The 25,110-nt window shown below is 41.7% G+C and overlaps 1 protein-coding gene across 2 annotated transcripts in view; it reads right to left on the bottom strand.

The window, feature by feature from the left end:
• Window positions 1-3,020: 3,020 nt before the first annotated feature.
• LOC111153457 (membrane associated ring-CH-type finger 6) overlaps window positions 3,021-25,110 on the bottom strand; it is an 80,721-nt gene continuing 58,631 nt past the window's right edge. For both annotated transcript variants that reach the window (XM_022512481.1, XM_022512483.1), the window contains 7 exons: window positions 23,566-23,635; window positions 20,220-20,401; window positions 18,480-18,614; window positions 12,511-12,600; window positions 10,160-10,292; window positions 8,991-9,126; window positions 3,021-6,232 (listed from right to left, as the gene is read on the bottom strand). In XM_022512481.1, coding sequence (XP_022368189.1) covers window positions 6,142-6,232; window positions 8,991-9,126; window positions 10,160-10,292; window positions 12,511-12,600; window positions 18,480-18,614; window positions 20,220-20,401; window positions 23,566-23,635 — 837 coding nt within the window. In that variant the 3' untranslated portion in view covers window positions 3,021-6,141. The remainder of the gene's footprint in view (window positions 6,233-8,990; window positions 9,127-10,159; window positions 10,293-12,510; window positions 12,601-18,479; window positions 18,615-20,219; window positions 20,402-23,565; window positions 23,636-25,110) is intronic.

Genomic DNA, 25,110 nt, shown 5'->3' with positions numbered 1-25,110 from the left:
AGAGAAGGGGGCACTCTGAAGAAAGATAAAGTATGAAATGATCCTTTAAAGAGCATGTAATACGCTGGTATTCCTTTTTGAAACTGGGATGTAACTGACATGCAATGAACTGCACAACTTTAAAATGTACAATTTAACCTATGTGTGCATGTCAAACCAGAAGCACATCGAGATAATGAATACATCAATCCATGTCTTTATGCCCCTTTGAAATCCCTCCGAGCCCCTTCCCACCGATTGGTAGGTCTGCTTTCCCTTAGCACTGAGACTTGTCCATGCTGCGTGTATCAAGTTATTTATTTATTTTTACTATTGCTGAACAGTATCTCACTGCAGGATCATTTGTTTATTCACCTGCCGATGGGCGTGAGGACTGTTTCCAGCCTTGAGCTATTACAGACAGAGCTACGAGGAACGTTCATGTATGAGTCATCGTACGGACTGACTCCTTGCTTGGTCAGTAATGAGGAGTGCTAAGGACTCACTGTAATGGTTTCAAAACTGCCCAGCTATTTCCCAAAGGAGTTTATACCACTTCACTTTCCCTCCAGGAGAGGGTAAGAGTTCCAGTTCCTCACATCCTCACCAACACACAGAAGAGTATTTTTAATTTTAGTCGTTCTAACAGATATGTGGTGGTAACTTGTGGTTTTAATTTGCATCTTCCTAGCGGCTGGTTATGTTAACAGCTAGCTTCTCCTGTGCCTCTTTGCCATCTGTGTATCCTCTTTAATGACGTGTTTAAATATTTTGCCCATTTTAAAAAAATGGGCAAATGGATCTTCTTAAAACTACTGAGTTTTGAGACATGTCTATTCTGAATGCATGTCTATTATCTGAAATGTTTCGCGAGTAATTCCTGCCAGTCCATGGCTGGTTTGTGGTTGCTGTCCCCTAAATAGCATGTATCACAGAGCAGACACTTTCAGTCTTGGACAAGTCCAACTTATCAACTTGTTCTCCTCTGGACTGTGCTTTTGCTCATATCTAATCTAAATCTTTGCCTTACCCAAGGCTGAACGTTTTCCCCTTTTGCTTCCAGAAGTTACTTGGCTGGAGGTTTCTTGCTTAGGAATACAATCCATTCTGAGGTAATTTTTGCATATACTGAGATATGGATCAGTTTTTATTTCACATGTGGATGTCCAATTACTCCAGCACCCCTGTTCGACTTCCACACCTTCAAGCATCAACCGTCCACGTACACGTGGGTCTACTTCCGGACTCTGTGCCGCTCCATCGGTTCTGTGGGTCTGTAAACCCGCCAGGAAACTGCTACAACTGAGCAAAGAACAGAGGAGTGACTGCACGGGGTTCCCGGCATTGTGAAGTTTCTTGGCCTGAAAGAGTTACTGAACAGCACAGAAACAGACACCGTACTGTTACTCATGTGAAAAGAGAAATTTCAAAAAGAAGATTGAACCGTATAAAGCACTGGAAAGGGGACCTCCTCTCCCCAGGCTCCTGGCTGTTGTGGAGTGACGTACACCACAGGAGGCTGGAGCGGGGCCTGGGTATGGCAGGGCACAGTACAGAGTGTCCAGGGGGTCCCGGCTCTGCATTCCTCAGGACATTCTAGTCATACCTGGACTAGAACCTTCTGCTTGTTTTTCTGGCCTTTCCACTCTAAGGGGTTCCTTGAAGGCAGACACCGTACCTCGATTCAACTACAGTGCTCAGAAAAGTATGGGAAAGAAAGCAGACCCCCAAACCGAACACTGTGGGAGGAGGAGGGAGAGGTCAGCTCCCTCAGACCCTTAACCCACTCGTGCTATCAGTGCTCTGTTTGCAAAAAGAGTGGCTATACACTGCGGGGTGCGAGGGGGAATTACTGGCCACTTTCTGAGATTCACCATGCCATTTCCTTTGCTGTGAAACTTCAAAATCACAGATTATAGATGCCCTGTGGTTCAAATAGCATTTCACCTACCACTGCTGCACTGAAAATACAAATGCACTTGATAAAAAAGAAAGTTTGGAACCTAGAAACGAAAGGATCTGTTCACATGGGGCACACAGGAAGCAAAAAAAGCCTGATGCAATACTTTCATTTTTCTCTGAGATTCACGATCAACTACATAAAATGGACTTGATTTTCTTCCATTCCAAGTATCCACTTAAAGAGAAAACCTGGTGAGGCTTTGGCACATGGATCTTGTAAACAGGTGCGGAAATGGGTAGCATCTTGCCAGCAGCTGGGAAGAGGGCTTTCACTATTCCTAGTGATGATGGTCTGCTGGTACGGTGAGAGGACAAGGCAGAAGGGATGTGTTCTCTGCAAATACACTTTAAAACTCAGAACAGAATAGAGGAATACAGGTAACTTAGTTCTTTTTCTCATGTAACTATTATATTAAAAAATACCTAGATCATCTATATATGCTGATTAATAATGCACATTTCTGTAACTCTGAAGCAATCTTGCAACAAAGCAAAAACAAACCAAAAATCTAGGCTACAACTAACATTCACTTTATTCAATTTTGTTCTCTTGACTTAGAAGGCAACAAACAACCACATAAAAAAGGGAGCATTTTAAAGAATATATACACATAAAATTGGTCTGAGTATCTAAGGTTTTTGCTTTAATAGAAAACTTAAGTCCCAAATAACTAAGTGTTCTATTTATCCTCGAAGACAGTCATTCCTAGGCCTTACAGTCACTACATTTCCATTTACGGTACTACTCTACTCTCATGACAGAATGAGGCACTCATACAGAACAGATGGGACTGAAAACCGACACACACTGTCCTAACTTCGTTGTATTCATGCCGAGCATATCGCTGGAGACTTGAATGAAACCCTTACTCAAAATGGCTGCTTTTAAAAATGACACAGGGCAGTTAGGAGGGTGAGAGGGAAAAGGGGGGCCCAAGGGTAAATTAATGAGATACAGACAGCCCAACTGAGGGATTCAGAGGACCTCCACACACAAGGTTTTTAATAATACTTTGGTGGTAAGACATTTTACTTTTGTCTCTTCTCCATGGGAACTGAGCAGGCAACATTCTAAAGGAGTCTTTTAAACATAATCATTTAATTTTACAATTAAAATCACAGTAAGGAGAGAACTTAAAATACTCAATCCTGAAAGTGACAATAAGGAGCTAACTTGTGAAGGTGAAAAAAGTGCCAGTGTTCTTAGACTCACGCTACACTCTTGTGCGCGCATGTGTACGGGGGTGGGGACTGCTCACAATAGAGTGGAGAAATGTCCACTCTGTTTTAAAAAGTCATAAATTCAACCTCAATTTAAGAGTTGCACTTTAATAATAGCATTTGCCAATACAGAAATGACATCTCTAAGACCAGATCATTTAAGAAAGTTATTCTCTATTACCTGAATAAGGGAAAGAAAAAATACAGACAAGAATCCACAGTAATAACAGCTATATTAGATGTTGAAATAAAAACTGCTTTTTGTTTACATCTGGAATTGAGATGTCCAATTTCCACTGTTTTCCCAGCAAACAGGGAAAAAAATCCCCTAAAACCTGGAACTTTTAAAGGCTAGCTATACATAAACATCACACTGGGATTTTTCTTCAGTTTTCGGCTCAACTATTAGTATTAATAGTTTAAAAATCAAACATAATTTGCTGATAAGGAACAAATGCACACTTCATACTATGACCATTTGATAACTGGTCATGTGGAACTAACTCCCAAATGTTGATTTATCTCCAATTTATAAACAGTTAAAAATAAAGCAGAAAGGTCTTTCCTAATTAACTTTCTTAAAGACTGTTTTAGCCCAATGTAAAATGAAGCAAAACTATGCTATTATTTAAAAAAAAAAAAAAATCTACAGGAAGAAGGGCAGCAATATTAGCCCCTTCTGAACTAGAGGTTTAAAATGTTTGTAAGACTACTGGTTAATAATAAAATCCTGATGCCACCCATGTAAATATTATGCCAGCAAATGCTTTCATTACGAAGTATTCATCTGATCGAAAAAAGGACAGAGCACAACTGAAAACCAAGAGGAAATCCTTAAGTACAACAAGATAAAATTATCGCCAGTGAAATGGAGGGCAACTTTTCACCATTCATACACATTCATATATGTAAGTTTGGTTTGTTGTTTTTTGCTTTTTTTTCTTTTGTTTTGATTTTTTTACAAAATACCTGGTAAGATTCATTTAAAATTCTGTAGCATAACAATTTTTCATCCTTTATGGTATCGGCCTAGATCTCCCCCCAGTAAAACAGATAAATGTTTCAATGACTTTATATCAAGATCTACAAATTCACTAAAAAATTAAAAAAGAAACTAAATATAATCAAATTATATGCCCAATTGATATTTTTCTCCCAAAGAGAACAATTTATATAGACATACCACAACAGGTGGCATTACATTTTAAAATGCTCCTAATTTTTTAAAGTAGGACTAAATTTCTAAGTAAAGGTAGGGCTAGCAAAGACCTTATTTCAAATATAAGAGAAAGGACTGCTACAAAGTGCCAAAAAGTGTAACACTGAACCCTATGTCAAGCTTTTTTTTTTTTTTTTTTTTTTTTTTTTGATACTGATGTTTTAAAATGTATTTTTAAAGTAAAGTAATCACCACTTCAGGAAAAACTGTTGAAATGTAAAACAACCAGAACACGTTTGCTTTTTTGGTAGCTTATGCTTAGCAGACTTCAATATTTAAAAAATCTTCAGATTAGAGTATATAGACATTTTAATACTATATGGAAACTCTTTAAGAGTTCCTGAAGACCTATGCTATCCATTTTCTCTGAGAACTTTTGGTTATCATTCAAAAGCAAACAAACACCATCCTTACACTCTACCATTCCCATTAAATACTTGGATCATTGCCCAACTGTTCCATTTCTCTAAACTGCTTACTTGAAGCTTTGGTTATAAGGGGAAACCAGATTTATAAGTGTCCAGTTTTCTGAGATTTTATAGCACATACCCAATGAAAGACATTCTTTACTCCTATGTTAAAAGGCCAGCTCAAGCCAGCTTAATTCTGGACAAGCAAAATCAAGTTGGTTTCATTTGTAGTTCTAGTCTGTAAACACAAAGTTCTAGAAACTTTGGGATGTACTCATGGAAACGAGGAAAAATGTACTTCCTCACCCTCCCCCAATGGTGCACTAACCAGCAGGACCAGGTGTTTTAACCAGTCTTCTCTAATGCTGCTGGTCGAAGGCCACAAACCACATCTACATTGAAGAAACATCTCAGTGTGTTCTAATTCCAGTATGATGCATTGTTGGTGATGTTATTTTATAAGACTTGTGATCCTGCATGACTTTTGGCCATTGTTTCCAAAAAGGAAGAGAAGACAGCTGTGCATGGAAAAGGGGGGTTGGAGGGAACTAATGAAAATGTTCTCGTAGACTTGTTTTCTCTAAATATAGACATGCCCCTAACAAGCACAAAAACCCAACCCCCTAATGCTGATCACTAGGAATATTAAATTATCAAAATTAAAAATAATTTCCTCACCTAGCACAAGATACTATACAATATTATAACACAGACACATGAAAAAAAATCAGGCAGTAGAAAATGTACAACAGCTTTGGTGTTATACAAAATAACTTCCAAAAAACGATTGACAGTGAAGCAGAGTTCATGTTCTCTTACCACAGACACTCCACTGCTGATTTCTACTTGTTTCCTTTCAAGTTCTTGGTAAGGTCTGAACAGCCAAGAAAGACAGAATGTACAGTTTACTTAATAAGAACTGCTAGGAACACCATGGTACTGCGCTCCAAGAGACGTCATGAAAATGTCTTGCCTCTGCACTACGGCTCTGTGGCATGTTTCCTGTCAAGATCACAGCAGGTCCAAAATAAAGTGACAACTAGATTTAATAAATTAATATACATTTTGTTTAAAGATGTACAATGCACATTCTGTTTAATCCAAGGTTTTAGGGTATCCAGGAACTTCTATTTACACATGTACAGATCTCAGACAGCTATGATGTCGGAAGATGCAGGAAGGGCAGCAGAGCCTTGCACTGCCACTCTCTGAATGCTGAGAACGCAAGTCAAATACAGTTAACTTAAAAACAATGCTGAGAGATCACTGGGAAAAATCTCCAAAGAGAGAAGTCCACAAAAAAGGACACGTAAAGGCAAGGGGAAGGTCAAGGTAGTTGAGACAACCACTTTATTCTTGGGACGACTGTGGAGGTGGCGGAGATGTGCCTTGTTTGCCAGATTTCCGTTCATAATTCACGAGGCGTTGGCCCACAAGGTATCTAGGTTGTAAAAACAGGGTGGTTACTCTCTTATATGATCTTACATATTTAAACATCCTTCCTAAGACCAGCCAGTTTTTAAATGCAAATCAGATCACTCTCACTTAAAACCCTTCCGTGGTCAGCTGGGTGGAAGAGGACTCTAGAATGAACACCTGGCAGATGGTACACCAGCAGGGACCTCATGGTGAGGCGTCGGCTGGTGGGAAAAGCAGGAGAACGGCAAACTTCAGAAGGTTTCGGATGCTGGGCACTGGACACAGGCTCTGGTCCGTACGTCAGGGGCTTCTCACAAACTAGCACACTTGGAGGTAAGGCACAGTAAGCTTGTTCAGGGGAGTTACCTGTTACAGACATTTTATAAAACAGCTCAGTGGACAGATCTGAAGAAACAGACTAGAAATATGACCTTCGGAAAGCTGGGTAGGGAGGCAAGCAGACCAGAAAAGCTCTAACTCTAGAGAAAGGAGAAATCAAAGGGCAAAGTTTTCAAGGAGGTCGGAGGGGAGATGGCGGAGAGGTGAGCATACGCAAGGGACGGAAGGCAGGAGGCTGTGGCGCCAGAACTCACGTGCTGGGATGAGAGGGAGGACAGAACAGAAGGTGCAGGGCTGCAGAACTAGAGACAGAGTGACCATGGCTGAAATGACAACACACCACAGCCCCAGGACGACAGTGGCAGTTGCGGAGAAGCAGTGGCGTGCTTCACTAAATGGGAACGGCCTGCAGCCTGGCTGACCCTCGAAGGACAGTGGGTGACCAAGCAGACAGTGTCAACGAGCTCCAGGAGGCTGGGCTAACAGGTGCGCATCTGGGGTCAGCACTGCAGACTCCAGAGTGCCCCGTTAGTCCTCAGCCAGTGTGCAAGAGTGCGAGAGTGCGAGAGTGCAGCCCGCCTGTGACAGGGTGGCCCGGAGCTGGGTCTTTGAGACCTAGTTTACTCATCAGTAAAGTAAGAACAACAGTACCGTGTCCCGTGCTCATTGTAAGAAGCAGGAAGCATACAAAAACCATGGCCACAAAGACCTGGCATGTGCTAAAGACCCAGGGTAGTAACTTTCACTCTTCACCATTACCTTTCCCACCTTGACTGTCACATCCCACTTTCCAGACAGCAAAAATGAGCCTAATGAGATCTTTTTGCAGTTTATGCCAAGTAGCTTAACATGTCACTTTTTCAAACATTTCGCTAATCCTACTGCAGCTTCATCCATGATCCTACTGTTTAATACTTTTTCTGTCTTACCAATTCTTCTCCAGAAGTTAACTACTCCTTTCCACACTGCTCCCCAACCAACCAGTGGAGTTTTAAACTGTGTGGATATTACGTATGTTTTAAACAATGACAACTGAACAGACACTAACGTAACACACATGGCTCTACCTGACATACACGTCATCACAAAACATACCAAGTCATGTAAAGAATGGGGTTAGCATGATGGCAATGAATAAGCAATATCCATTGGTATGAGAGACGTGGTATCAATTAACTTGCCCAAGACCAAAAGGTAACTCAGTGGCAGCAAAAGGAGACTCTGAGCCCATCCCCTACTTTCCCTGATGCTCAGCACCCGCTCTTGCCCCAGCCGGCCCCATGCACACCCCACAACATGGCCTCCAGCGAGCCTAAACTCCAAGTTTTCTACATGAAGGAACAAATGGGGAGAGAGGAAACAGTACACTGGGCTGCAGAAAATAACAAGAAAGGTTGGGAGGGTGGTGGGAAAGGACATGGGGGCAGCCGAGCAGGGCGAGGGACAAGCCCTGAAGAAGCATCAGAAGCCGAGGCTGTGTCGTGTTTGCTTTCTGCCCGCAGAACTCACTCGTCAGCCTAAACAAGGGAAGTGACACAAACTGACATTCATCACCTACACCCCCCACCCTCTGTTCTTTTGTGGTGGACAGAATTTTATACCCTGACCGCCTAAGTGTACTTGTATTTTCACTGCCAGTAAATGCTTTGGAAAAGCCTTAACACCCTCAATCTCATTCTTAAAAACTCTTAAGAATCCTCAGAGTAAAGAAGTTGACCACAGAATGTGCTGTCGAAACTGGGACAAACTCACAAAAAAACGGAGGTGTTGTTAAGAGTGACACGAGACGGCACGTGTACACTTGGACTTTGCAGGCAAACCTGGATGGAGAGTTACAAAGCTCCTTTCCCTGCTGGACACCATGAAAGCAGAAGAGGATTCAGCTTTCCGTCAGGACACGGAAGGTCAGAGGACCGTTATCCCCGGAAGGCGTTTCCCTCAGCCGCCGTCCGTCTCTCACTAAGGTCAGGTCACAGAGCACCCCATCCCCCAAGGACAGGCCCAAGATGCTCCTGCAGGGGCCTCACAGCCCCTCAGCAACGGCCAGAGCGCCCCGGGGCCCGGCTGCAGGCAGGCTGAGGCGCCGAGTCCTCATGCTCCTTATTTTTATCCACAACTATTTAACAGATTGTCAGACCAAAACATTTGGAAGCAGACAAACTATTCGGACCAGGCATTTAAAAAGTCTTCCTCACCTTCCTAGTTTCTCCCAGTCTTCACCTCCATGAACGACGACTCTGTATTGCCAGCTGCTTGGCCTAACCGAGTCCTTGATAACATTCCCTTTCACATCCTACACACGATCTGTTAGCGAATCCTGTTAATTCTACCTCAAAATATATCCAGAATCTGAGCACTCTTCCCAACTATTATTTATCACATTAGAAATAACAAGTAATAGAGGAGACATCTTAAGCTAGATGAATGAAGTCTAGACTCACTTGTCATTTTTAATGTGTTCATAAAGGCGCTTGAACTGGCGGACCTGGAAGGACAGGATCCCCATCAGCACCACAACCATCAGTAAGAACGGATAAATTCGCCGGTGGACCAAGTTTTGCATTTCCGCAGTAACACCTGTAAAACCAAAAGATAAACTCAGGCATCAGTGGAAGGACAGTGAAATGAAAGCATGTTCCTCTCCCAGGAAAAAGGGGCTGGTGGTGCCCAACTGCAACACAAGCTCGTTGTATGAATGGCACAAGGCCAGAGTGCAGCAGTCGCAGCCCGAGGGGCCTCGTGAACACGCCAAGGAGCAAGATGGTGCCTTCAAGGCCACGCGGGAACCCATGAGAGGATGTTCACTGAAGAGGAACAGTGGGACCCATTCAAGAGAAAGGTCATTGTGGAGAGTGAATTAGTGCTGGTGGCTTCCAATTAGGGAAACCAGGTAGGAGGCCACTGTGGTTAAGGTGAGAACCCTGGGGAAGGTGCCGGCTTCAAGAATGGGTTCTGGAGGCTGGGTCAGTGGGACCCCGGGACCACCTGAGTAGGGAAGGCAGAGACTGAGGTGACACAGATGACCTACAAGGTTTCAGACTCATGCAGACTGTTGGATGTTAACACTAGTCACTGAGATAGGGAACTCAGAAGAGAAAGGTCTGGAGGGGGAAACTCTGTGCTTCTCACTCACAACACATGCTGTGTTTAAGATCCTGTGAGACTCTTCTGCACACAACTGATAATATCTAGTTGCTGAGGTATTGCTAAATACCATCCCCTCTTTGCTTTTCCTTTTATGATAAAGAACATTCTGAAAATTAAATATAACAACATTTTCCCTTGATTTTACAAGTATGGGACCATAGCACTTCTAGTCAGGAGACAACCTGAAGGAAATCTGTTCCTATTTTGGGGACAGTGTAAATGTTAATACCACCTCACCTGCCTAGAGAAAAAAAAAAACGATACCAAAGAGCTTTATGATTCTCTAAATCTTGCCCTAAGTTATCAAGTCTAAGAAAAACAGCCTTCTGAAATCACTGTTTTAGCTGGATTTATATTTACAAATCAATGGGATGGAGCCAGACAGCCTATGAGACAGGAAGTGACAATAATACAATGGTGTCATAAAGGTGCTCTCTCGAGCTCCCCAGCCAGCATTACCCACCTAATAAAGGAACGATGCCAGACGCTATGACGTAAGGTACACACAGGGAAAGCAAGAGCACAGAGATCACGGGCGCTGCCAGTTTACGAATGATATAGTGAAGGTCAATGTTCCGGATACCATTTGCATAAACCTGAAACATGAGGAAGAAAATCAGAACAAGGATACAGGACAAATTCCTCCAATTAACAGAGCAATCTCTACTGAGTCCAAGGCACAGCAAGTTTAATCTGTTGGTTATTTTTCCCAAACTCAAGACATATTTTGAACACAAACATAAGTACGGTGCTCACAAGTTTTTACAGAAATGCATTTACTTCCTTAGACTTTGTAGTTAACTCTGCTAAGGGATGAAATAAGACTCCAATCTAGAATCCTAACTACACGAGCCCTGCACCACACAATACCAGGATATCCAATAACATTAGATGAAGACCACATAATCTGAAACAACTTCACACATATCTTGTGTAAGAGTGATCTGTATTAATTGTTCATTTTTTCTGAAAAATTCATTCATTTTATCAGAAACACATTTCTGAAAAGCCTGTATAAATGAAATTTTGACAATCAAAGATATTTTTGATTTGTGAAAGAATTCTACAGTGAACTTCTTTTTTAATTCCAAGAATTTCTACAATATTTTCATCATCTTATCCAGAAAGCTCTAATGAATAGAAATTCAGAGTAAAGAACAAATGGAAGTGGGGAAACTCTGGGAACAACGGAAAATAAAGATGGTATGCAGAGGGGGACAAAACAGAAGAGTACTGTTCCTGTTTTCTCCTCAGCACCTGAACTTCTCCTGGACACGGTCACAGGACCCTGCAACTCAACCCAATCCCTCAAGAAGGGGCCAGAGCACTCAGATGTGCATGACAACAAGCTTAACCCTCCAAAGGCATGCTTCCAACCCAAAGAAACCTACTTACCCCAAATGCATTTAAATCGGTGCAACAAGGCACCCCAGTGTTTCTCAATCCCTTTACTCAAACTTACACATATGCAGGAGAAAAGAAGGCATCAGACAGCAAAATATGACAAAGGTCAACAATGCTTCACAGCCTCCAACTGTGATTAAACCTTTATTCTATCTCCTCTGCAAGGGTCAGAGTCTCACCTGGAGACCCCAAAGTGGAGAGATGCATGTAAACATACAGTAACTCCCTGGCTCACCCTATCTCCAGAAATCTCTGGGTCAGGAATTTTTTTGACAATTTCTTGTGCATACTGAGCTGAAAACTACTGTCTTTATTTTCTATACATTAAAAGGAAGTGTACCTTTACTGCTACAGAACTGCAACACCTAGTTCATTTGGCACTAACCTAAAGATAAGAGGATTGTCCGCAAATATATTTTCTAGGCAATTAAAATTTAAAGTAATACATACTAAAATCTGTTACGTTAATTATGTTAGACAGAAATCTTCCTGAAGTGAATTATCATACTTTCCAGCCTTATTATAAGAGTGCAGAAGCACCATCTACTTTTTTCAAGGTTATCACCACAATGATCACGCTGTCTGACAGGTCCATAATACAACAGTCTTAGGTGCTAGGCAGCTAGAATATTCCCAAAGAGAGCTGCCTTTTTTTTTTTTTAAATATCGGTGTTTTTATTTTTTATTTTTACTATTTTTTAAGGCTCTGGGATACATACTTTCTAAGTTTTTATTTTAATTCTAGTCAACAACATAGTGTTTTATCAGTTTCAGGTATACAGTATCAGCTTTGCTTTTTCAATCTATTTTTTTCTGCCCTTTACTTATTTTTAAGAAGACTTCTTTATTTATTTGAGAGGGAGAGGGCGTGTGCACACGCGAGAGGGCAGAGGAGAGGGAGAAAGAATCTCAAGGAGACTCCGCACTGAGTGTGGAGGTAGACACAGAGCTTGGTCTCTCAACACTGAGGTCACGACTGAGACGAAACCGAGAGCCGGACGCTCAGCCGACTACACCCCCCAGGCGCCCCTGCCGTCCACTTGCAGTCGTGGGCAGGGACCTCTTCACTCGACTACGCACTAAGAAAACTGAGTACCTGGTCTACATCGCAACTCCTGCCCTGAAAAGAAACCACATGGGCTAATTTTTGCCTTACTTTAGACAGGGTTTTAGGTACTTTAAGCCACTGGTTAAACTTCAGACAAGGGACATTTTAAAAGAGTGGTTGATGAAAATTCATGGCAATAAAACAGCAAACTATCTTCTTTAAAAAAAAAAAAAGTTATATATGCTTCTTAGAGAAAATGTGCAGGAAAACTCAGGAAGGTGGAAATATGGAACATAAACACTCAATGGCCAAGCACAACCCTCCGCCATTCCCAGTCTCTCCTGAAAGCCGACTCTGCTCACCTGCTCTATTACTGTTTTCAACCACCACTGCGGACCCATCAGCGTTATAGCTGCAATGATTTTGGCGTGCAGGACTCCAAGGGCCCAGTCCTAGGGAAATAAAACCATTTAAGATTTATTTATTTATTTGAGAGCAAGAGAGAGGGCAGGGGGAGGGGCAGAGAGGGAGAGGCGGAGGGGGAGGTAGACAAGCAGACTCCCCAATGAGAAGGGAGCCTGATATTGTGATACCCTGTGGGGCTCAAACCCAGCACCCTGAGATGGTGACCTGAGCTGAAATCAAGAGTCTAATTTAACTGACAGAGCTACCTAGGCACCCTGGGGAAAAAAACCATTTAACAGATTTTCATTTTCAGCAATAAACCCAGTATCGAGGCTATACAATTTTCTTGCATATTTCACTTCAAAACAGCAGTTCTGTGGGATCAGTAACAATTTTACAGAAGACTAACATACACTAGAAAATCCAGGGAAATTGCACACCACCCCCCTCCAAAGCTCAATTTCAGTGTTTCCAACAAAACAAATTCTAGTATCTTTCAGAAACTTACGGTATTTGTGTCAATGTTAACGGAGATCTCGACAAGCAAATAAATAACACAGCGCCATTATTTTTATTTTGTCAACCATCCTGGACTGCCGTGTTGGTTTTAGCCAAGCTAACTATGTCAGAAGCCTGTGGAGCCATGTTTGGCCTAAAGAACTATCCCAAAGGCTCACAGAGAGCTTCTAGCTCTAGTACTGCTGAACTGTTACTAGAACCTCCATGGCCACACCGGGCTCCCCACTGTGCCTCTGGCCTGCCCACGCCAGAGCTCCGCCAGGAAGCCAGCGCAATCGCCACCTCCACCCCCCACCCCCAATGTGACATCTTAAAGCACAAATCAGACCACACGAGGACAATTCCCTGCTTACAACCCCAAAGTCCTCAGCATGGCACACAAAGTCCTGCATAGCCTGGAGTCTGGTTTTGTTTTTTTTTTTAATTTAATTATTTTTTAAAGGTTGTATTTATTTGACAGAGAGAGCATGCACAAGTAGGGGAAGCAGCAGGCAGAGGGAGGAGGAGAAGCAGGCTCTCTGCTGAGCAGAGAGCCCAATGCGGAGCTCGATCCCTGATTTTGACGTGCAGGACCCTGGGCCACTTAATGACTGGGCCACCCAGGTGCCCCTTAATGTATTTTTTTTTAAAAAGTAACATGTAATATTTAGATATATATATATTTTTTTAAGATTTTGTTTATTTATTTGACAGAGAGAGACAGCGAGAGACGGAACATAAGTAGGAGGAGTGACAGAGGGAGAAGCAGGCTTCCCGCTGAGCAGGGAACCCAAAGCGGGGCTCGATCCCAAGACCCTGGGATCATGACCTGAGCTGAAGGCAGACGCTTAATCAACTGAGCCACCCTGGCACCCCTTGAACTATTCTTATACAAAACCAAAACCATTTGTAAAGGCTGAAGTCCTCTGTGACTACCACCAGCCTAAATCCTGATTCCTCCCCAGCAATGACCACTACTAATAGTGGTACGTACCCTCCACATTTCCCCCCTAAGCATTTACCTGTATCTACACATATACATCCCATAGAAAAGACATCGTATCATTTTTATACGGATTCTGCTCACACTGGTTTTCCTTCCCGCTGTCCGCCATCTCGAGGCTAATGTTCTGATCTACTGATCCGGCAGGCCAGGATTCTGAGCATCTTCTTCAAACGGGCTCAAAGGTGACGCATGCTCTGAATTCCTGCACATCCTAAAAGTGGCTCTTCACTCTACAGACCAATGGCTGAATGACATTTTGCCTGGCTATAGGAAGCTTGGTTTTTGTCCCTTTCCACTCAATGGTCTATAGATGCTCTTCTGCTAGATGGCTTGTGATGCTACAGAAAAAAGTCCATTACCAGTATGATCTTCTTTTTTGAAGTTTGACTTCTCCTTACCTTTAGAATTCAGAAATCTCACCAAGATATTCTCAAATATGTGTTTTTCTTATCAGTTTCATCTCAATGTCCACTTCACCAAATCCGATGAGTCCTTTAACCTACAGAATCAGGACTTTCAATTCAGTTTTTCTATTTCATTCCATGCTGCCTCATTTCTGCACTCTGGAGCTCTTATAAGGGGATGTTAAATCCCCTGGATGTATTCTCCAAGACCCTTACCCTTTCCTGTAACGTCCTAACTTGTTCAGTTTTGCTCTGTGCTCGGCAGTGGTCTTCCGGGAGCCCAATCTGAACTTCAGTGGTGACTACCCACATCTTCAGTTCAGCTATTGAATGTCTGAAGACCCACGCTATACAGCATCACAGTTTCGCTGTTTTACTGCCACCGTGTGCACACGAACACATACTCCCCTTGATCACCTGTGTTCTCATTCTTCCACCTGGACACTCATGGCTCGGGGAGCGGCTCCATGTCACAGGGGACATGGTCTGACTGCTCTGCCTGGCCTTTCTGTCGCTGCTGCGCAGCCCCCTAGATAAAGCATTTGCTGTTTTTCTATGAGGTTCGATGAGGCTCAGGTCAGACCAAGTATAACTTAAAGGGCTGCAAAAGGACCTCTGAGCCCTTTAGACCTTTGGGAGAGCAGGTGCCAATCCCCTGCAGAGAACATGGTGAGATCCTCTCTGAGGCTTCTGTACTGTCCCAGGCTCCCAGGTAGGGAAGATTCGACCCACAAATTCAGCCTTCCTTTGGCCTTTGGGAGTCTAGAATACACCCAGGTGAGGTTCATGTTCACCTGAGGAAGTCCACAGTCTGCTCAGGTTCAAGCTCTTTCAAGATCCACTGATATATCCAATCCTTTCTGACAGGATAGGACACACAACACTAGTTCCTCTGCTAGAATTCCGAGAGTCTAGTCTCCATAATGCTACAACTGCTTGACACAGGGAAGGCAAGTAACTAAGAGTCAGGAATGGAGAAAAAGCAAACTGTTCTTTCAAATGTTAGAGTTTTATCCAGAATTTTAAGGATACCATGCTTTTCATATCCATCTACAACCAGAATATTTCTCCTACTTAAAAACATGTCTGAGAGCTACCTACAGCAAAACACACAGCTCCACTGCACTCCTTTTAACTGCTGCACTAAGGGCCAAAGTAAAAATGTATCACCTTTCTTTAGTCATTCTCTGCGGATGGACATCTGGGTTGCTTATAATTTTGGACAATATAAAAAAAAAATGACATGGTGGAAACAGCCTTGGCTGTGCTTCCTGCACACATGTAAATGTTCCTTTGCAGCAGAGATCTGAAAAAGTGAAACTGCTAGGTCATAATACACATGTAAATGTTCCTTTGCAGCAGAGATCTGAAAAAGTAAAACTGCTAGGTCAGAATAAATATTCTTAAAACCGGACAGCTTCCAGTTACTCTGCAAAATGACAATGTTGGGTACTGTCAAGACCACCAAGGACACACAGGTAACCATGCCAGCTGCAGTCACTACCCACTGCAGTGAGGAAGAACACACGGTGTGGGGAAGTCGGGGTGCTCAGTAAGACAGAGAGAGAGCTTATTATAGTATATAGCATAGTAGTTCAGTTTGCTTGAGGTGAAGAGAGAGAAATTTATGGAAGCAGGGCTTTGCTCTATGTCCAATCCTTTAGAAAGCGAGGTAATCGGTATTGGGTCTCTTATTAAATCTATCCAGAAGCAGGGAATGACTGAGGCCAAAACAGGAGCTGGGCATGAAACAGCAGCCAATGATGGGGTTTCTCGTTTTTGTGGTTTGGACAATGCTCATGTTTGCCTGTGTTCAGACATGATTATGAAAGAGTCTTGCTTCTGTCTGGCTCCATCGCAGTCACAGAGTGGTCTTGTATGATGCTGATGTTCTGTGAAATTGTTCCTGCCAGCCAGAAGAACACCAAGGCCCAGCTGATGATGCCAGGCCAGCTCCTGGGTATCGGGGACTACCTGCTCTTCTTCAGCGCGGCATACCGCGTAACACCGAGACGCAAACAGTACCTATCTGCTGCATGTGCAGTGACCACTGGGTTAAGGCAGCATCTGCCTGACTTGCTTCCAAAGTAAAGTTGTGTTTTCCTTTGGGATATCAAGTAACCTGAAGATGCCACTTTGCCACCATCCAAATAACTACTAACTACTTCTGCACTGTAGTGGTGTTGAAGCATGCCTGCAAATTCTTCTCCATCAAGTGGTTGGGGTCCACAGCCCCTTCCCTTGACTCCGGGCCAACCGCCGTGCCTTGCTTGTGGCCAACAGAATGCAGTAAAAAGCAGTACCGTGGCAATTCTGAAATGAGGTCATGAAAGGTGGCGCAGCTCCTACCTTGTTAGCTGAGGTATTCATTTCTCTCAAGTGCAGTGTAAGAATCCCAATACCCTGACACTACCAAGCTGTGAGGAAGGCCAGGGACATCCAGGAGCTACAGCTAACAACCCAGCTGGTGGGAAACCAACAACCAATGTCAACAACACAGGTGAGCGAGGATGCTTCTGAAGGATTCCTGGCGCAGCTCTCAAATCACACTGGGCTACTGAGTGTTCGCAGCTGAGGCCCCAGGTAACATGAAGCAGAGACAAGACAATATGGCCTGTCTTGATTTCTAGCCTGCAGATGCTTTGGACACGATAAATGGCTGTTTTAAGCCACACAGTCCTGACGTAACTTGCTAGACAGCAATAGTAACTGAAGACCCATCAACTTTCCCCTGATGGGTTCCGTATCCACTGATCAGCCATCCGTGCTGGAATCGTTTATTTTGTTAACTATTGCAAAGTAGTGATTTTCTTTTGTCAGCTGGCCTTATTCTGTAAAAAACAGCTTTCCTTCAACCCCTGACGCTACCTGACTTTACTGCGATGTGGCTCTTACACGAAGACATCACATGGGCTTCATTACCTCCCTTTATTTCCCACTTTCCTCCCCGAGTCTGATCCAGACAACACAACACAGGGGTTTGAGGCAGTTCCACACATACGCCCTGTCTCACTGCATGGTGGGCCCCCTCGCTCCTCCCTGGAATATCGTCTTCCTTTCTTACCCACTCCTCTGTACTCTACCAGGTTGTCCGAGACACTGTCTCCTACAGAGAACCAAATCCCAGCTCCCCAAAGCAGGATAAACACCTCTCCCACATGATGCCACAGCAACCTGTGCTTGCCCCAGTCACAGAGCAGCCACCAGCCTGTGAGGCGGAAAAGAAGTACCTGCACTGGCCTCATTTCCGTCTGAGGGAGTTACAGAAGACAGGGTTGTAGCACACATTCGAGCACTAACGTAAATATGTGCTGTTAAATGAAGTTTTTGTGGCGGCTCTTCATCTGGAGAGTAGAGGAAGGGAAACACACCCCACATAATTTTCATTTCTAGTAAATTCACTATCATATATGTGAGGAAACAAAGAAGGCTGAAAAGCCTCTGAATGACTGAAGTTGGTGCCTAGCTCTTCCCCCTAGGATCTCTTAAGAACCTGAAGTCTGTGATGCTAATTTCCGGCTCTAAATACTAATGAAAAGTAGTATTTTTCTTCCCTACTAGCTTTAAGATCTTTGTTGTGATCTACATAGGTTCCGTCAGAACGCTCTTTTCAATAAGTCTATTACTCTGGGGAAAACATGCTATAATTACTTAAAAACTCTAAGTTACTACTTAAAGTCTCAAACCTAAACGAAGCAAGAGCTCTCACCTTAACTAAAAAGTGGAAAGATCAATGCATGTTAGTCTGTATCTTTAAATATCAGGTGAGCCCTAAATCAACAGTGACATTTTAACCTATAAAGACCTTTTAAAGGAATTATATGACCTGCATATTTTGAAGACAATAGATTAAAATGCATTACTTAATCGATTTTATAAGGTTCCTACAATAGAAAAAATTAAGGAGTTTTTCTACACAAACCAACTATAATCATTTAAAAACAAAACAAAACAAAACAAGGATTTTTCTGATTCCAAGTCCACAAAGAAAAATTATGAGCAAAAGTCATGCACTTACCTGCCACGGGTAAAAAAGAGGAGTCTGATCCAAGGGAACCCTCAGGGGAGCGACAATAACCAGTTCAAACAGGAGCCCCAGCAGGAGCGGGACAACCCCCGCCAGCAGCACAGCAACTATCAAAGTCTTCATGATCTATTGGGAAACGAGGCCATGTCACTAGGGAGTCTTTCTGACTTTTATTTAGCTAAACTCTTTATTCCATTTGGAAATTTATTTTTCTTCTTTAACCCGATGCCTAGCAGAACAAATAGATTATTACCACACATACATTTTACGTTACACCATTAAATGAAATTTGAATATGTATATACAAGCTCAAGCTATAATGGAAGCATGAAATTATTATGCATTTTTGCTATAAAACTCTACAAAATTCACTTGATTACATATATTAATCCGGTGGCTGTGCTGTTTTTCTCAGTCTCATTCACAGGGGCAGGCTTTTATTTGTCCAAGAAGAGCTACTGATTATCCCAAGCTCCTATTCCAATTTGTGACCCCTGAGGTGGACTGGCATAGAAGGCTGTGCATAATCCCAGAGAAGGTAATTAATCAGTTTGATCAAACTGGCTCCCTCCAGAACCCTCTATGGTCCAAAAGAACTCACTATGATGACAGAAATGTCCTCTATCTGTGTTATGGTAGCCATTAGCCACATGGCTAGAGCCAGAGCTCTAGAATTTGAACAAAGCAACACAAAATAAAAATAAAGTCAAAACAAAGAGAAAAAAAGAGAAACTATGAAAGCATCACTACAGAATCCTGGTGAAGAAAGGATTCTTTAGAGTGGCTCTGATGTCTGGGGACCTCCCTTTTTCTTAAGGTAGCCTCAGTGCATAGGTCTGTTTCAACAAGAGACTGATATGATGAGGGTGAAAACACAGTACTTGATTTTTTTATATGGCATACTACAGATAAAGAAGAATATCAAAGGGAAACTGGTATTAGCTGGCTTCTGTATTTTAAATATAGTTACGTGTCCCATTATCTTGTGGAATTAAATAGTAATTAAAGCCCTTTGTTCACAGTATGCAATAAATCTCGTGATTTTCTTTCAACACTAATACTAACCTTTCAGTGAAATGAAAATCTAAATTAAGATACAAAACGAGCTATACGAAAGAAGTGGCATAAGCAGTGAACTATCCAACATCACAATCAATCAATAAGTCACACCTGGACAATGATCCCACACTGACATTTTTCCCCACCTTCGTGCAACTAAATACTTTATTGAATAATAATTTCCATTACTTACTACACGTTCACATTAGCCAAGACATTCTTGAATTAGTAATAGAACGTGAAATTTAAGGAATCCCATTTATATGAAAAACATGCAAAACTTAATCCTGAAGATCAAAAAATCAAATTTTAGAAAAAAAATCTTAAAGGGAAATTTCCACTTAAACTGATTTTAAATTCTACAGAATATCTTATTCCTTAAAAATTTCCAAAACAACTTTGCTAATTGCACTACTTACGGGTCTAACTGGATCACTTAATAGGATGATTTTCTTTGGACACTGACTACATCTGACCATGATTCTCAGAATTAACCAGAAAGCTACTATCGTCTTAAAGGAATATTCCTTCTAACTCAAAAAAATCAATTCTCTTGACACTACCAGCATAATGAAAAAACGAAAGTGAAAAGATTTAAAGAAAAGATTTAAAAAAAAGAAAATTTCCACTAGTCCTGTCAAAGATGATCAGTTCTTTATTAGAAAAACCTACCATGAGGGACCACTCTTTAACCTTCTGGAAGATCACTCTGCGTCCCTGTGGCATCCATGCCACCAGCACCGTCACTGCCCTTATGGTGAGCCAGCAAACATAGAGACCACAAGCAGCTGTGTAGAGCTCATGAATTTTGGCAGTCCCCGTCCAAAATGACATTAACCAACGGCCAGCAAATACTGAAAACAGAAAGGCTGATAAATGAGATATACAGCGATCTATGTAAAAAGAACTATAATATTGATGTTTAGTATTTTCAATTTATTTCCATCATTTTATGTCATTAACAAAAAGATCATTTGGATATAACATATCTTCATTAAAAACAAACAAGAAAAACCCCCACAAACTCTAAAGAATGCAATTATTTGATTAAGGCACAACCAAAGCACAGGAAGTCACTGGGGACAAGCTCTCCTGTGACATCTATTCTGACTGGCCATGCCAATCACCTGTTCTTTCAAAATGACAAAGACTGAGGAGGTTGTTCTTACTGTTTTTATCACCAAATAAAATCATTATACACATAATATGACAAAAGTGGGGAATTTATTTATTATTTTGCTGTCAATACTTTCATTTAGGAAATTACAAATAATTTAGATTAACTTTCAATTAACTCATTCATCAACACAGAAAACTAGGGGTGCCTGGGTGGCTCAGTGGGGTTAAAGCCTCTGCCTTCAGTTTGGGTCATGATCCCAGGGTCCTGAGATGGAGCCCTGTATCAAACTCTCTGCTCAGCAGGGAGCCTGCTTCCCCCTCTCTCCCTGCCTGCCTCTGCCTACTTGTGATCTCTGTCAAATAAATAATAAAATCTTAAAAAAAAAAAAAAAAAAGACAAAACTAAGCTTATTTTAATAAGTGGGCATAATAACATTTTAAAGCACAATAATCAAAGAACATCATATTAATTTTCTTAGAGAGAAGATCCAAATATGCCAAAACTTCTAACAGATTTGAGAAGTGTCTAAAGAACAGCTTCAGATAAAGTTAATACAAATAAACTCTACAATGTACGGATAAAAATCTGCCTCAGGCAAGATCATTCGTAAAGTAACTTTCTTCACATGGTTACTCCTCCATAAGGCTAGAAAGAACAGCAAAGGTCCGAATGTCCTGTGTATCTTTCTACGGATTGATTTCCTCTTAATACAGTATTATTTATCATTTTCAAATACCTAAAAGGCGCCAGTGGCTATGCTGAGCATTTTCCATATATCATACCATTAATCCTCCGCAAATCCCCCAAGTAGCCACTATCCAAGGTCACATGAGGGTGAAGGCTGGATCTGAACTCATGCCTATGTGACAAAGCTCACGCTCCTGACCAATGAACCACACTGCACCACACTGCCTCCAAGTGAATCAAACCAGCTCAATAGTTAAGTCTTACAAGTTGCCATGCTGGCAACCAGACTTCTTTGCAACCTCACAAAAGGGTTTGGGTGTGAAGATAAGTTATTTATTTTTTTTTTTAAAGATTTTATTTATTTGACAGAGAGAGATCACAAGTGGGCAGAGAGGCAGGCAGAGAGAGAGAGAGAGAGAGAGAGAGGAGGAAGCAGGCTCCCTGCAGAGCAGAGAGCCCGATGTGGGACTCGATCCCAGGACCCTGCGATCATGACCCGAGCCGAAGGCAGAGGCTTAAGCACTGAGCCACCCAGGTGCCCCCAGATAAGTTATTTTTAAAGACAAATACACATAAATGTTATGTGAAATAAACACATGGATGGATAGATTAGGATAGACTGATGCATAGACAGACATAATCTCACATACTTCTAATAAAGTGTTTTTGAGAGAACAGGGTTATGGTTTTTATTTATAGTAATATCCTCAGAAAAGTAAACTACGGGGAAAGCAGCCTCCTCGCTACCTTAAATGCAGGCTATGACACCAAACGTTTCTAGGGTTAAATATGACTCTGTTCTTCCCATTAGATGGTGGGACTGGGCTGTACTTTCACTGCCAAATTCAGGTACTACTATGTTTTCTTCTTTTAAATTTTTCTTTCTTTTTATTTTTTCTTTTAAAGATTTCCTTTATTTATTTGACAGAGAGACATCACAAGGAGACAGAGAGGCAGGCAGACAGAGAGAGAGGGAAGTAGGCTCCCTGCCGAGCAGAGAGCCCGATGCAGGACTTGATCCCAGGACCCTGAGATCATGACCTGAGCCGAAGGCTGCAGCTTAACCCACTGAGCCACCCAGGCGCCCTCTTCTTTTAAATTTTTCTTAATATTTCTGATAAAAACATGAACATGGAACATAAAAACCACAAATAAAAGCAGTCCAAAATTCAAAAACGAAGTTTTCTGAGCAGTATGTTTACTACACTGCACCTAACCATTAATCACACTTTGTCATCTCAAGAGCAGTGATTACGGGGAATAGTGAGCTCTTAATAGTATAGGTCTAAAGATTAAAGTCTTTATTCAGAAACATGTAAAAAAATTTATTTTTTGCCACCACTTTAAGTTAAATCACAATTCCTACAGATTAGAGAATATTCTCATTATTTTTAGAAACCTCACTTGAAACTGTATTTCCTACTTGCTCTTTCCTAACCTTATTAGCCCTCATGGGAAAACTCAAGTATTTAATACAAATTTAATTTATAAAAGTGTAGAGGTAGTGCGATAATCAAGATAACAACTCAGTATACATTTATGTGCTTGTAAGAGATGAAAAGTATCTTCCACTTAATGATTATTTAAGCAGCTAACATGTATCAGGATGATTTAAAATGTTCTGGCTTACTATGCACACTAATTGGGAGGGTGGGGGTGACAAGCTGTTCCTGAGACTTTGTCACTGGCTTTAGACTCAACCCCATTTACCTGTGACCTTTGCAGAACATGATAAACTATTATATTCACCCACAGTGTCTTACTTGTTAGAGAAGGAAACAGTGTCTAGCTGAAACTTAAAGATTATTATTTGTGAATACCAGATGATAAAGGGAAACAGTATGGCTTCATAAAGTATCTAGTAACACCACAGAGTGGACCGGAAAGATACAATGAGGGCAAACATAATTAACATCAAAAGACTGGCTTGAAAAAAATTATTAAAGCCACACAGGTAACTTTTTGAAAACCCACACTATAGAGAGACTATCTCCAAAAAAACTGAGTCACCACACGTACTTTACTTCTAAAAATCAATCAGTAATTTTGTCTTGATATTATTCTCCCCTCTGTTCCAATACAAATGATTCCAAGGAGAGGGAGAACCCTAGAAAGATCATATTCCATATTCAATCAAAATTAAAGGGCAAACTATTTCAAGTTTATACTCAATGAAAGAGATACAAAGCATCTGACATCATTAGCTCGTACCTGGCAGAGTAAGGCAGATGAGGCTGGCAATCAGTAAGGTTATACACATGAAGACAATCAACAAAAAAATCTGCAAAGCAAAACATAAGACTACATAAATGGTTCATATGTGCTCAACGTATTTCATGACACCCCTCAAAAAATCAGCACAATTCCCCCAACAGAAAGAAATTGCCTGTATTTCTAGGTTTTCTTCCATTTCACATAAAAGGGAATTTTTATTTTAGGTAAAATTACCTATAATTTCAGCCAAGATAAGTGTCTATTTTCATATAATCTGATACATCAGCAAGTAACAAGTAGATATATTTTTTAATCAGAATGCATAAAAATAAAATCATCTTTAATTTTACCTATTAATTAAAACTAAAAACATTCACTTTTTAATCAAATTCTCAAAAACAAGTTTTCATGAAAGGAAAATGCTGTCCAATTACAACTTTCTGTGCCGATGGGATCTGCGCTGCCCGACACAGCAGCCCCTGGCACAAGTGGCCACTGAGCACCTGACACAGGGTCAGTGGGAACGAGTCAGGAAATTTTACACTGTATTTATTTGGTGTATAATCCTACTAGAAAAGTACTTTTTTCCCTTTTTTTTTTTTTTACTTTATTGAGTTATAACTCACAAAATTATATTTAAATTGTGCAATAGGATTTACTACAAGTACACCTTATAAAGGGATTCCCACCATTAAAGTAATTAACACATCACCATACCACATCCTTACCAGTTGTATTCACTTTTAATTAAGTTTAAACATAAACAGCCACATGTAGCTGGTGCTTCCTGTACTGAGAAGTGCAGATAAAAGGGAGCACACTAAGAGGAAAGCAGCGGCCGTGGGCAGAAAAGGAGCAATTGCTGCTCGCCTTCTACCTTACCAGCACCCCCACTTCCCCTGCCCAGAGGGCAGATATCTAGGGGGAAGACGGAGAAGGACCTACAGTCACACTCTGAGGGGAGCCTTTAAGGCTGCTGGCTTTCCCTGCTTGAGAAACCTCCTATCAATTCTCTCTGACCTGGGCCAGGAAGTACCTTCTGCCCATCTAAGAGCCTGATCTCCCAGGACTCCTCCCATCTCTCGTGCTCACCTGCACACACCCAACCCTCTAGATACACTTAATTCCCAAACCTACCAGCCTGCCTCTTGGTTTGGCACAAGCCTGGAGTGCCCTTCCATTTTTCCATTTTATTCTCTGTCTGGCCTAACTTCAGAAACTTAAAAGCATCACCTCCTACACAAAGATTCCTGGATCCCCTTGGAGAAAGCATTCTGTGGAGTAAGGACTAACTGTGCAACAAGTTACCATATCGCAAGTGAGGTGAGGACCAGGACCTAACGATCAAATTTAACAACATAAAAGCCCCCACCACGATCCTTGTCAGGAACAGTTTTGGTGGGAGTCTGGGGGCAGTTGCTTCGTTAACCAGTCTTGTCTTCAGTTACATCAGATGTAAACATGAGATGACTATTCCCTTGCAGTAGTGGGATGGACAGTAAATGGGAAAAACATTAGAATGCCCATTCCGGCTCCGGACAC

This window comes from Enhydra lutris, unplaced genomic scaffold (genome assembly GCF_002288905.1).
Source record: "Enhydra lutris kenyoni isolate GAN:26980312 unplaced genomic scaffold, ASM228890v2 scaffoldscaffold32, whole genome shotgun sequence".
Lineage (NCBI taxonomy): Eukaryota > Metazoa > Chordata > Mammalia > Carnivora > Mustelidae > Enhydra > Enhydra lutris.
Note: the sequence above shows the minus strand (reverse complement) of the source record. Positions and strands in the feature narration are given on the sequence as shown.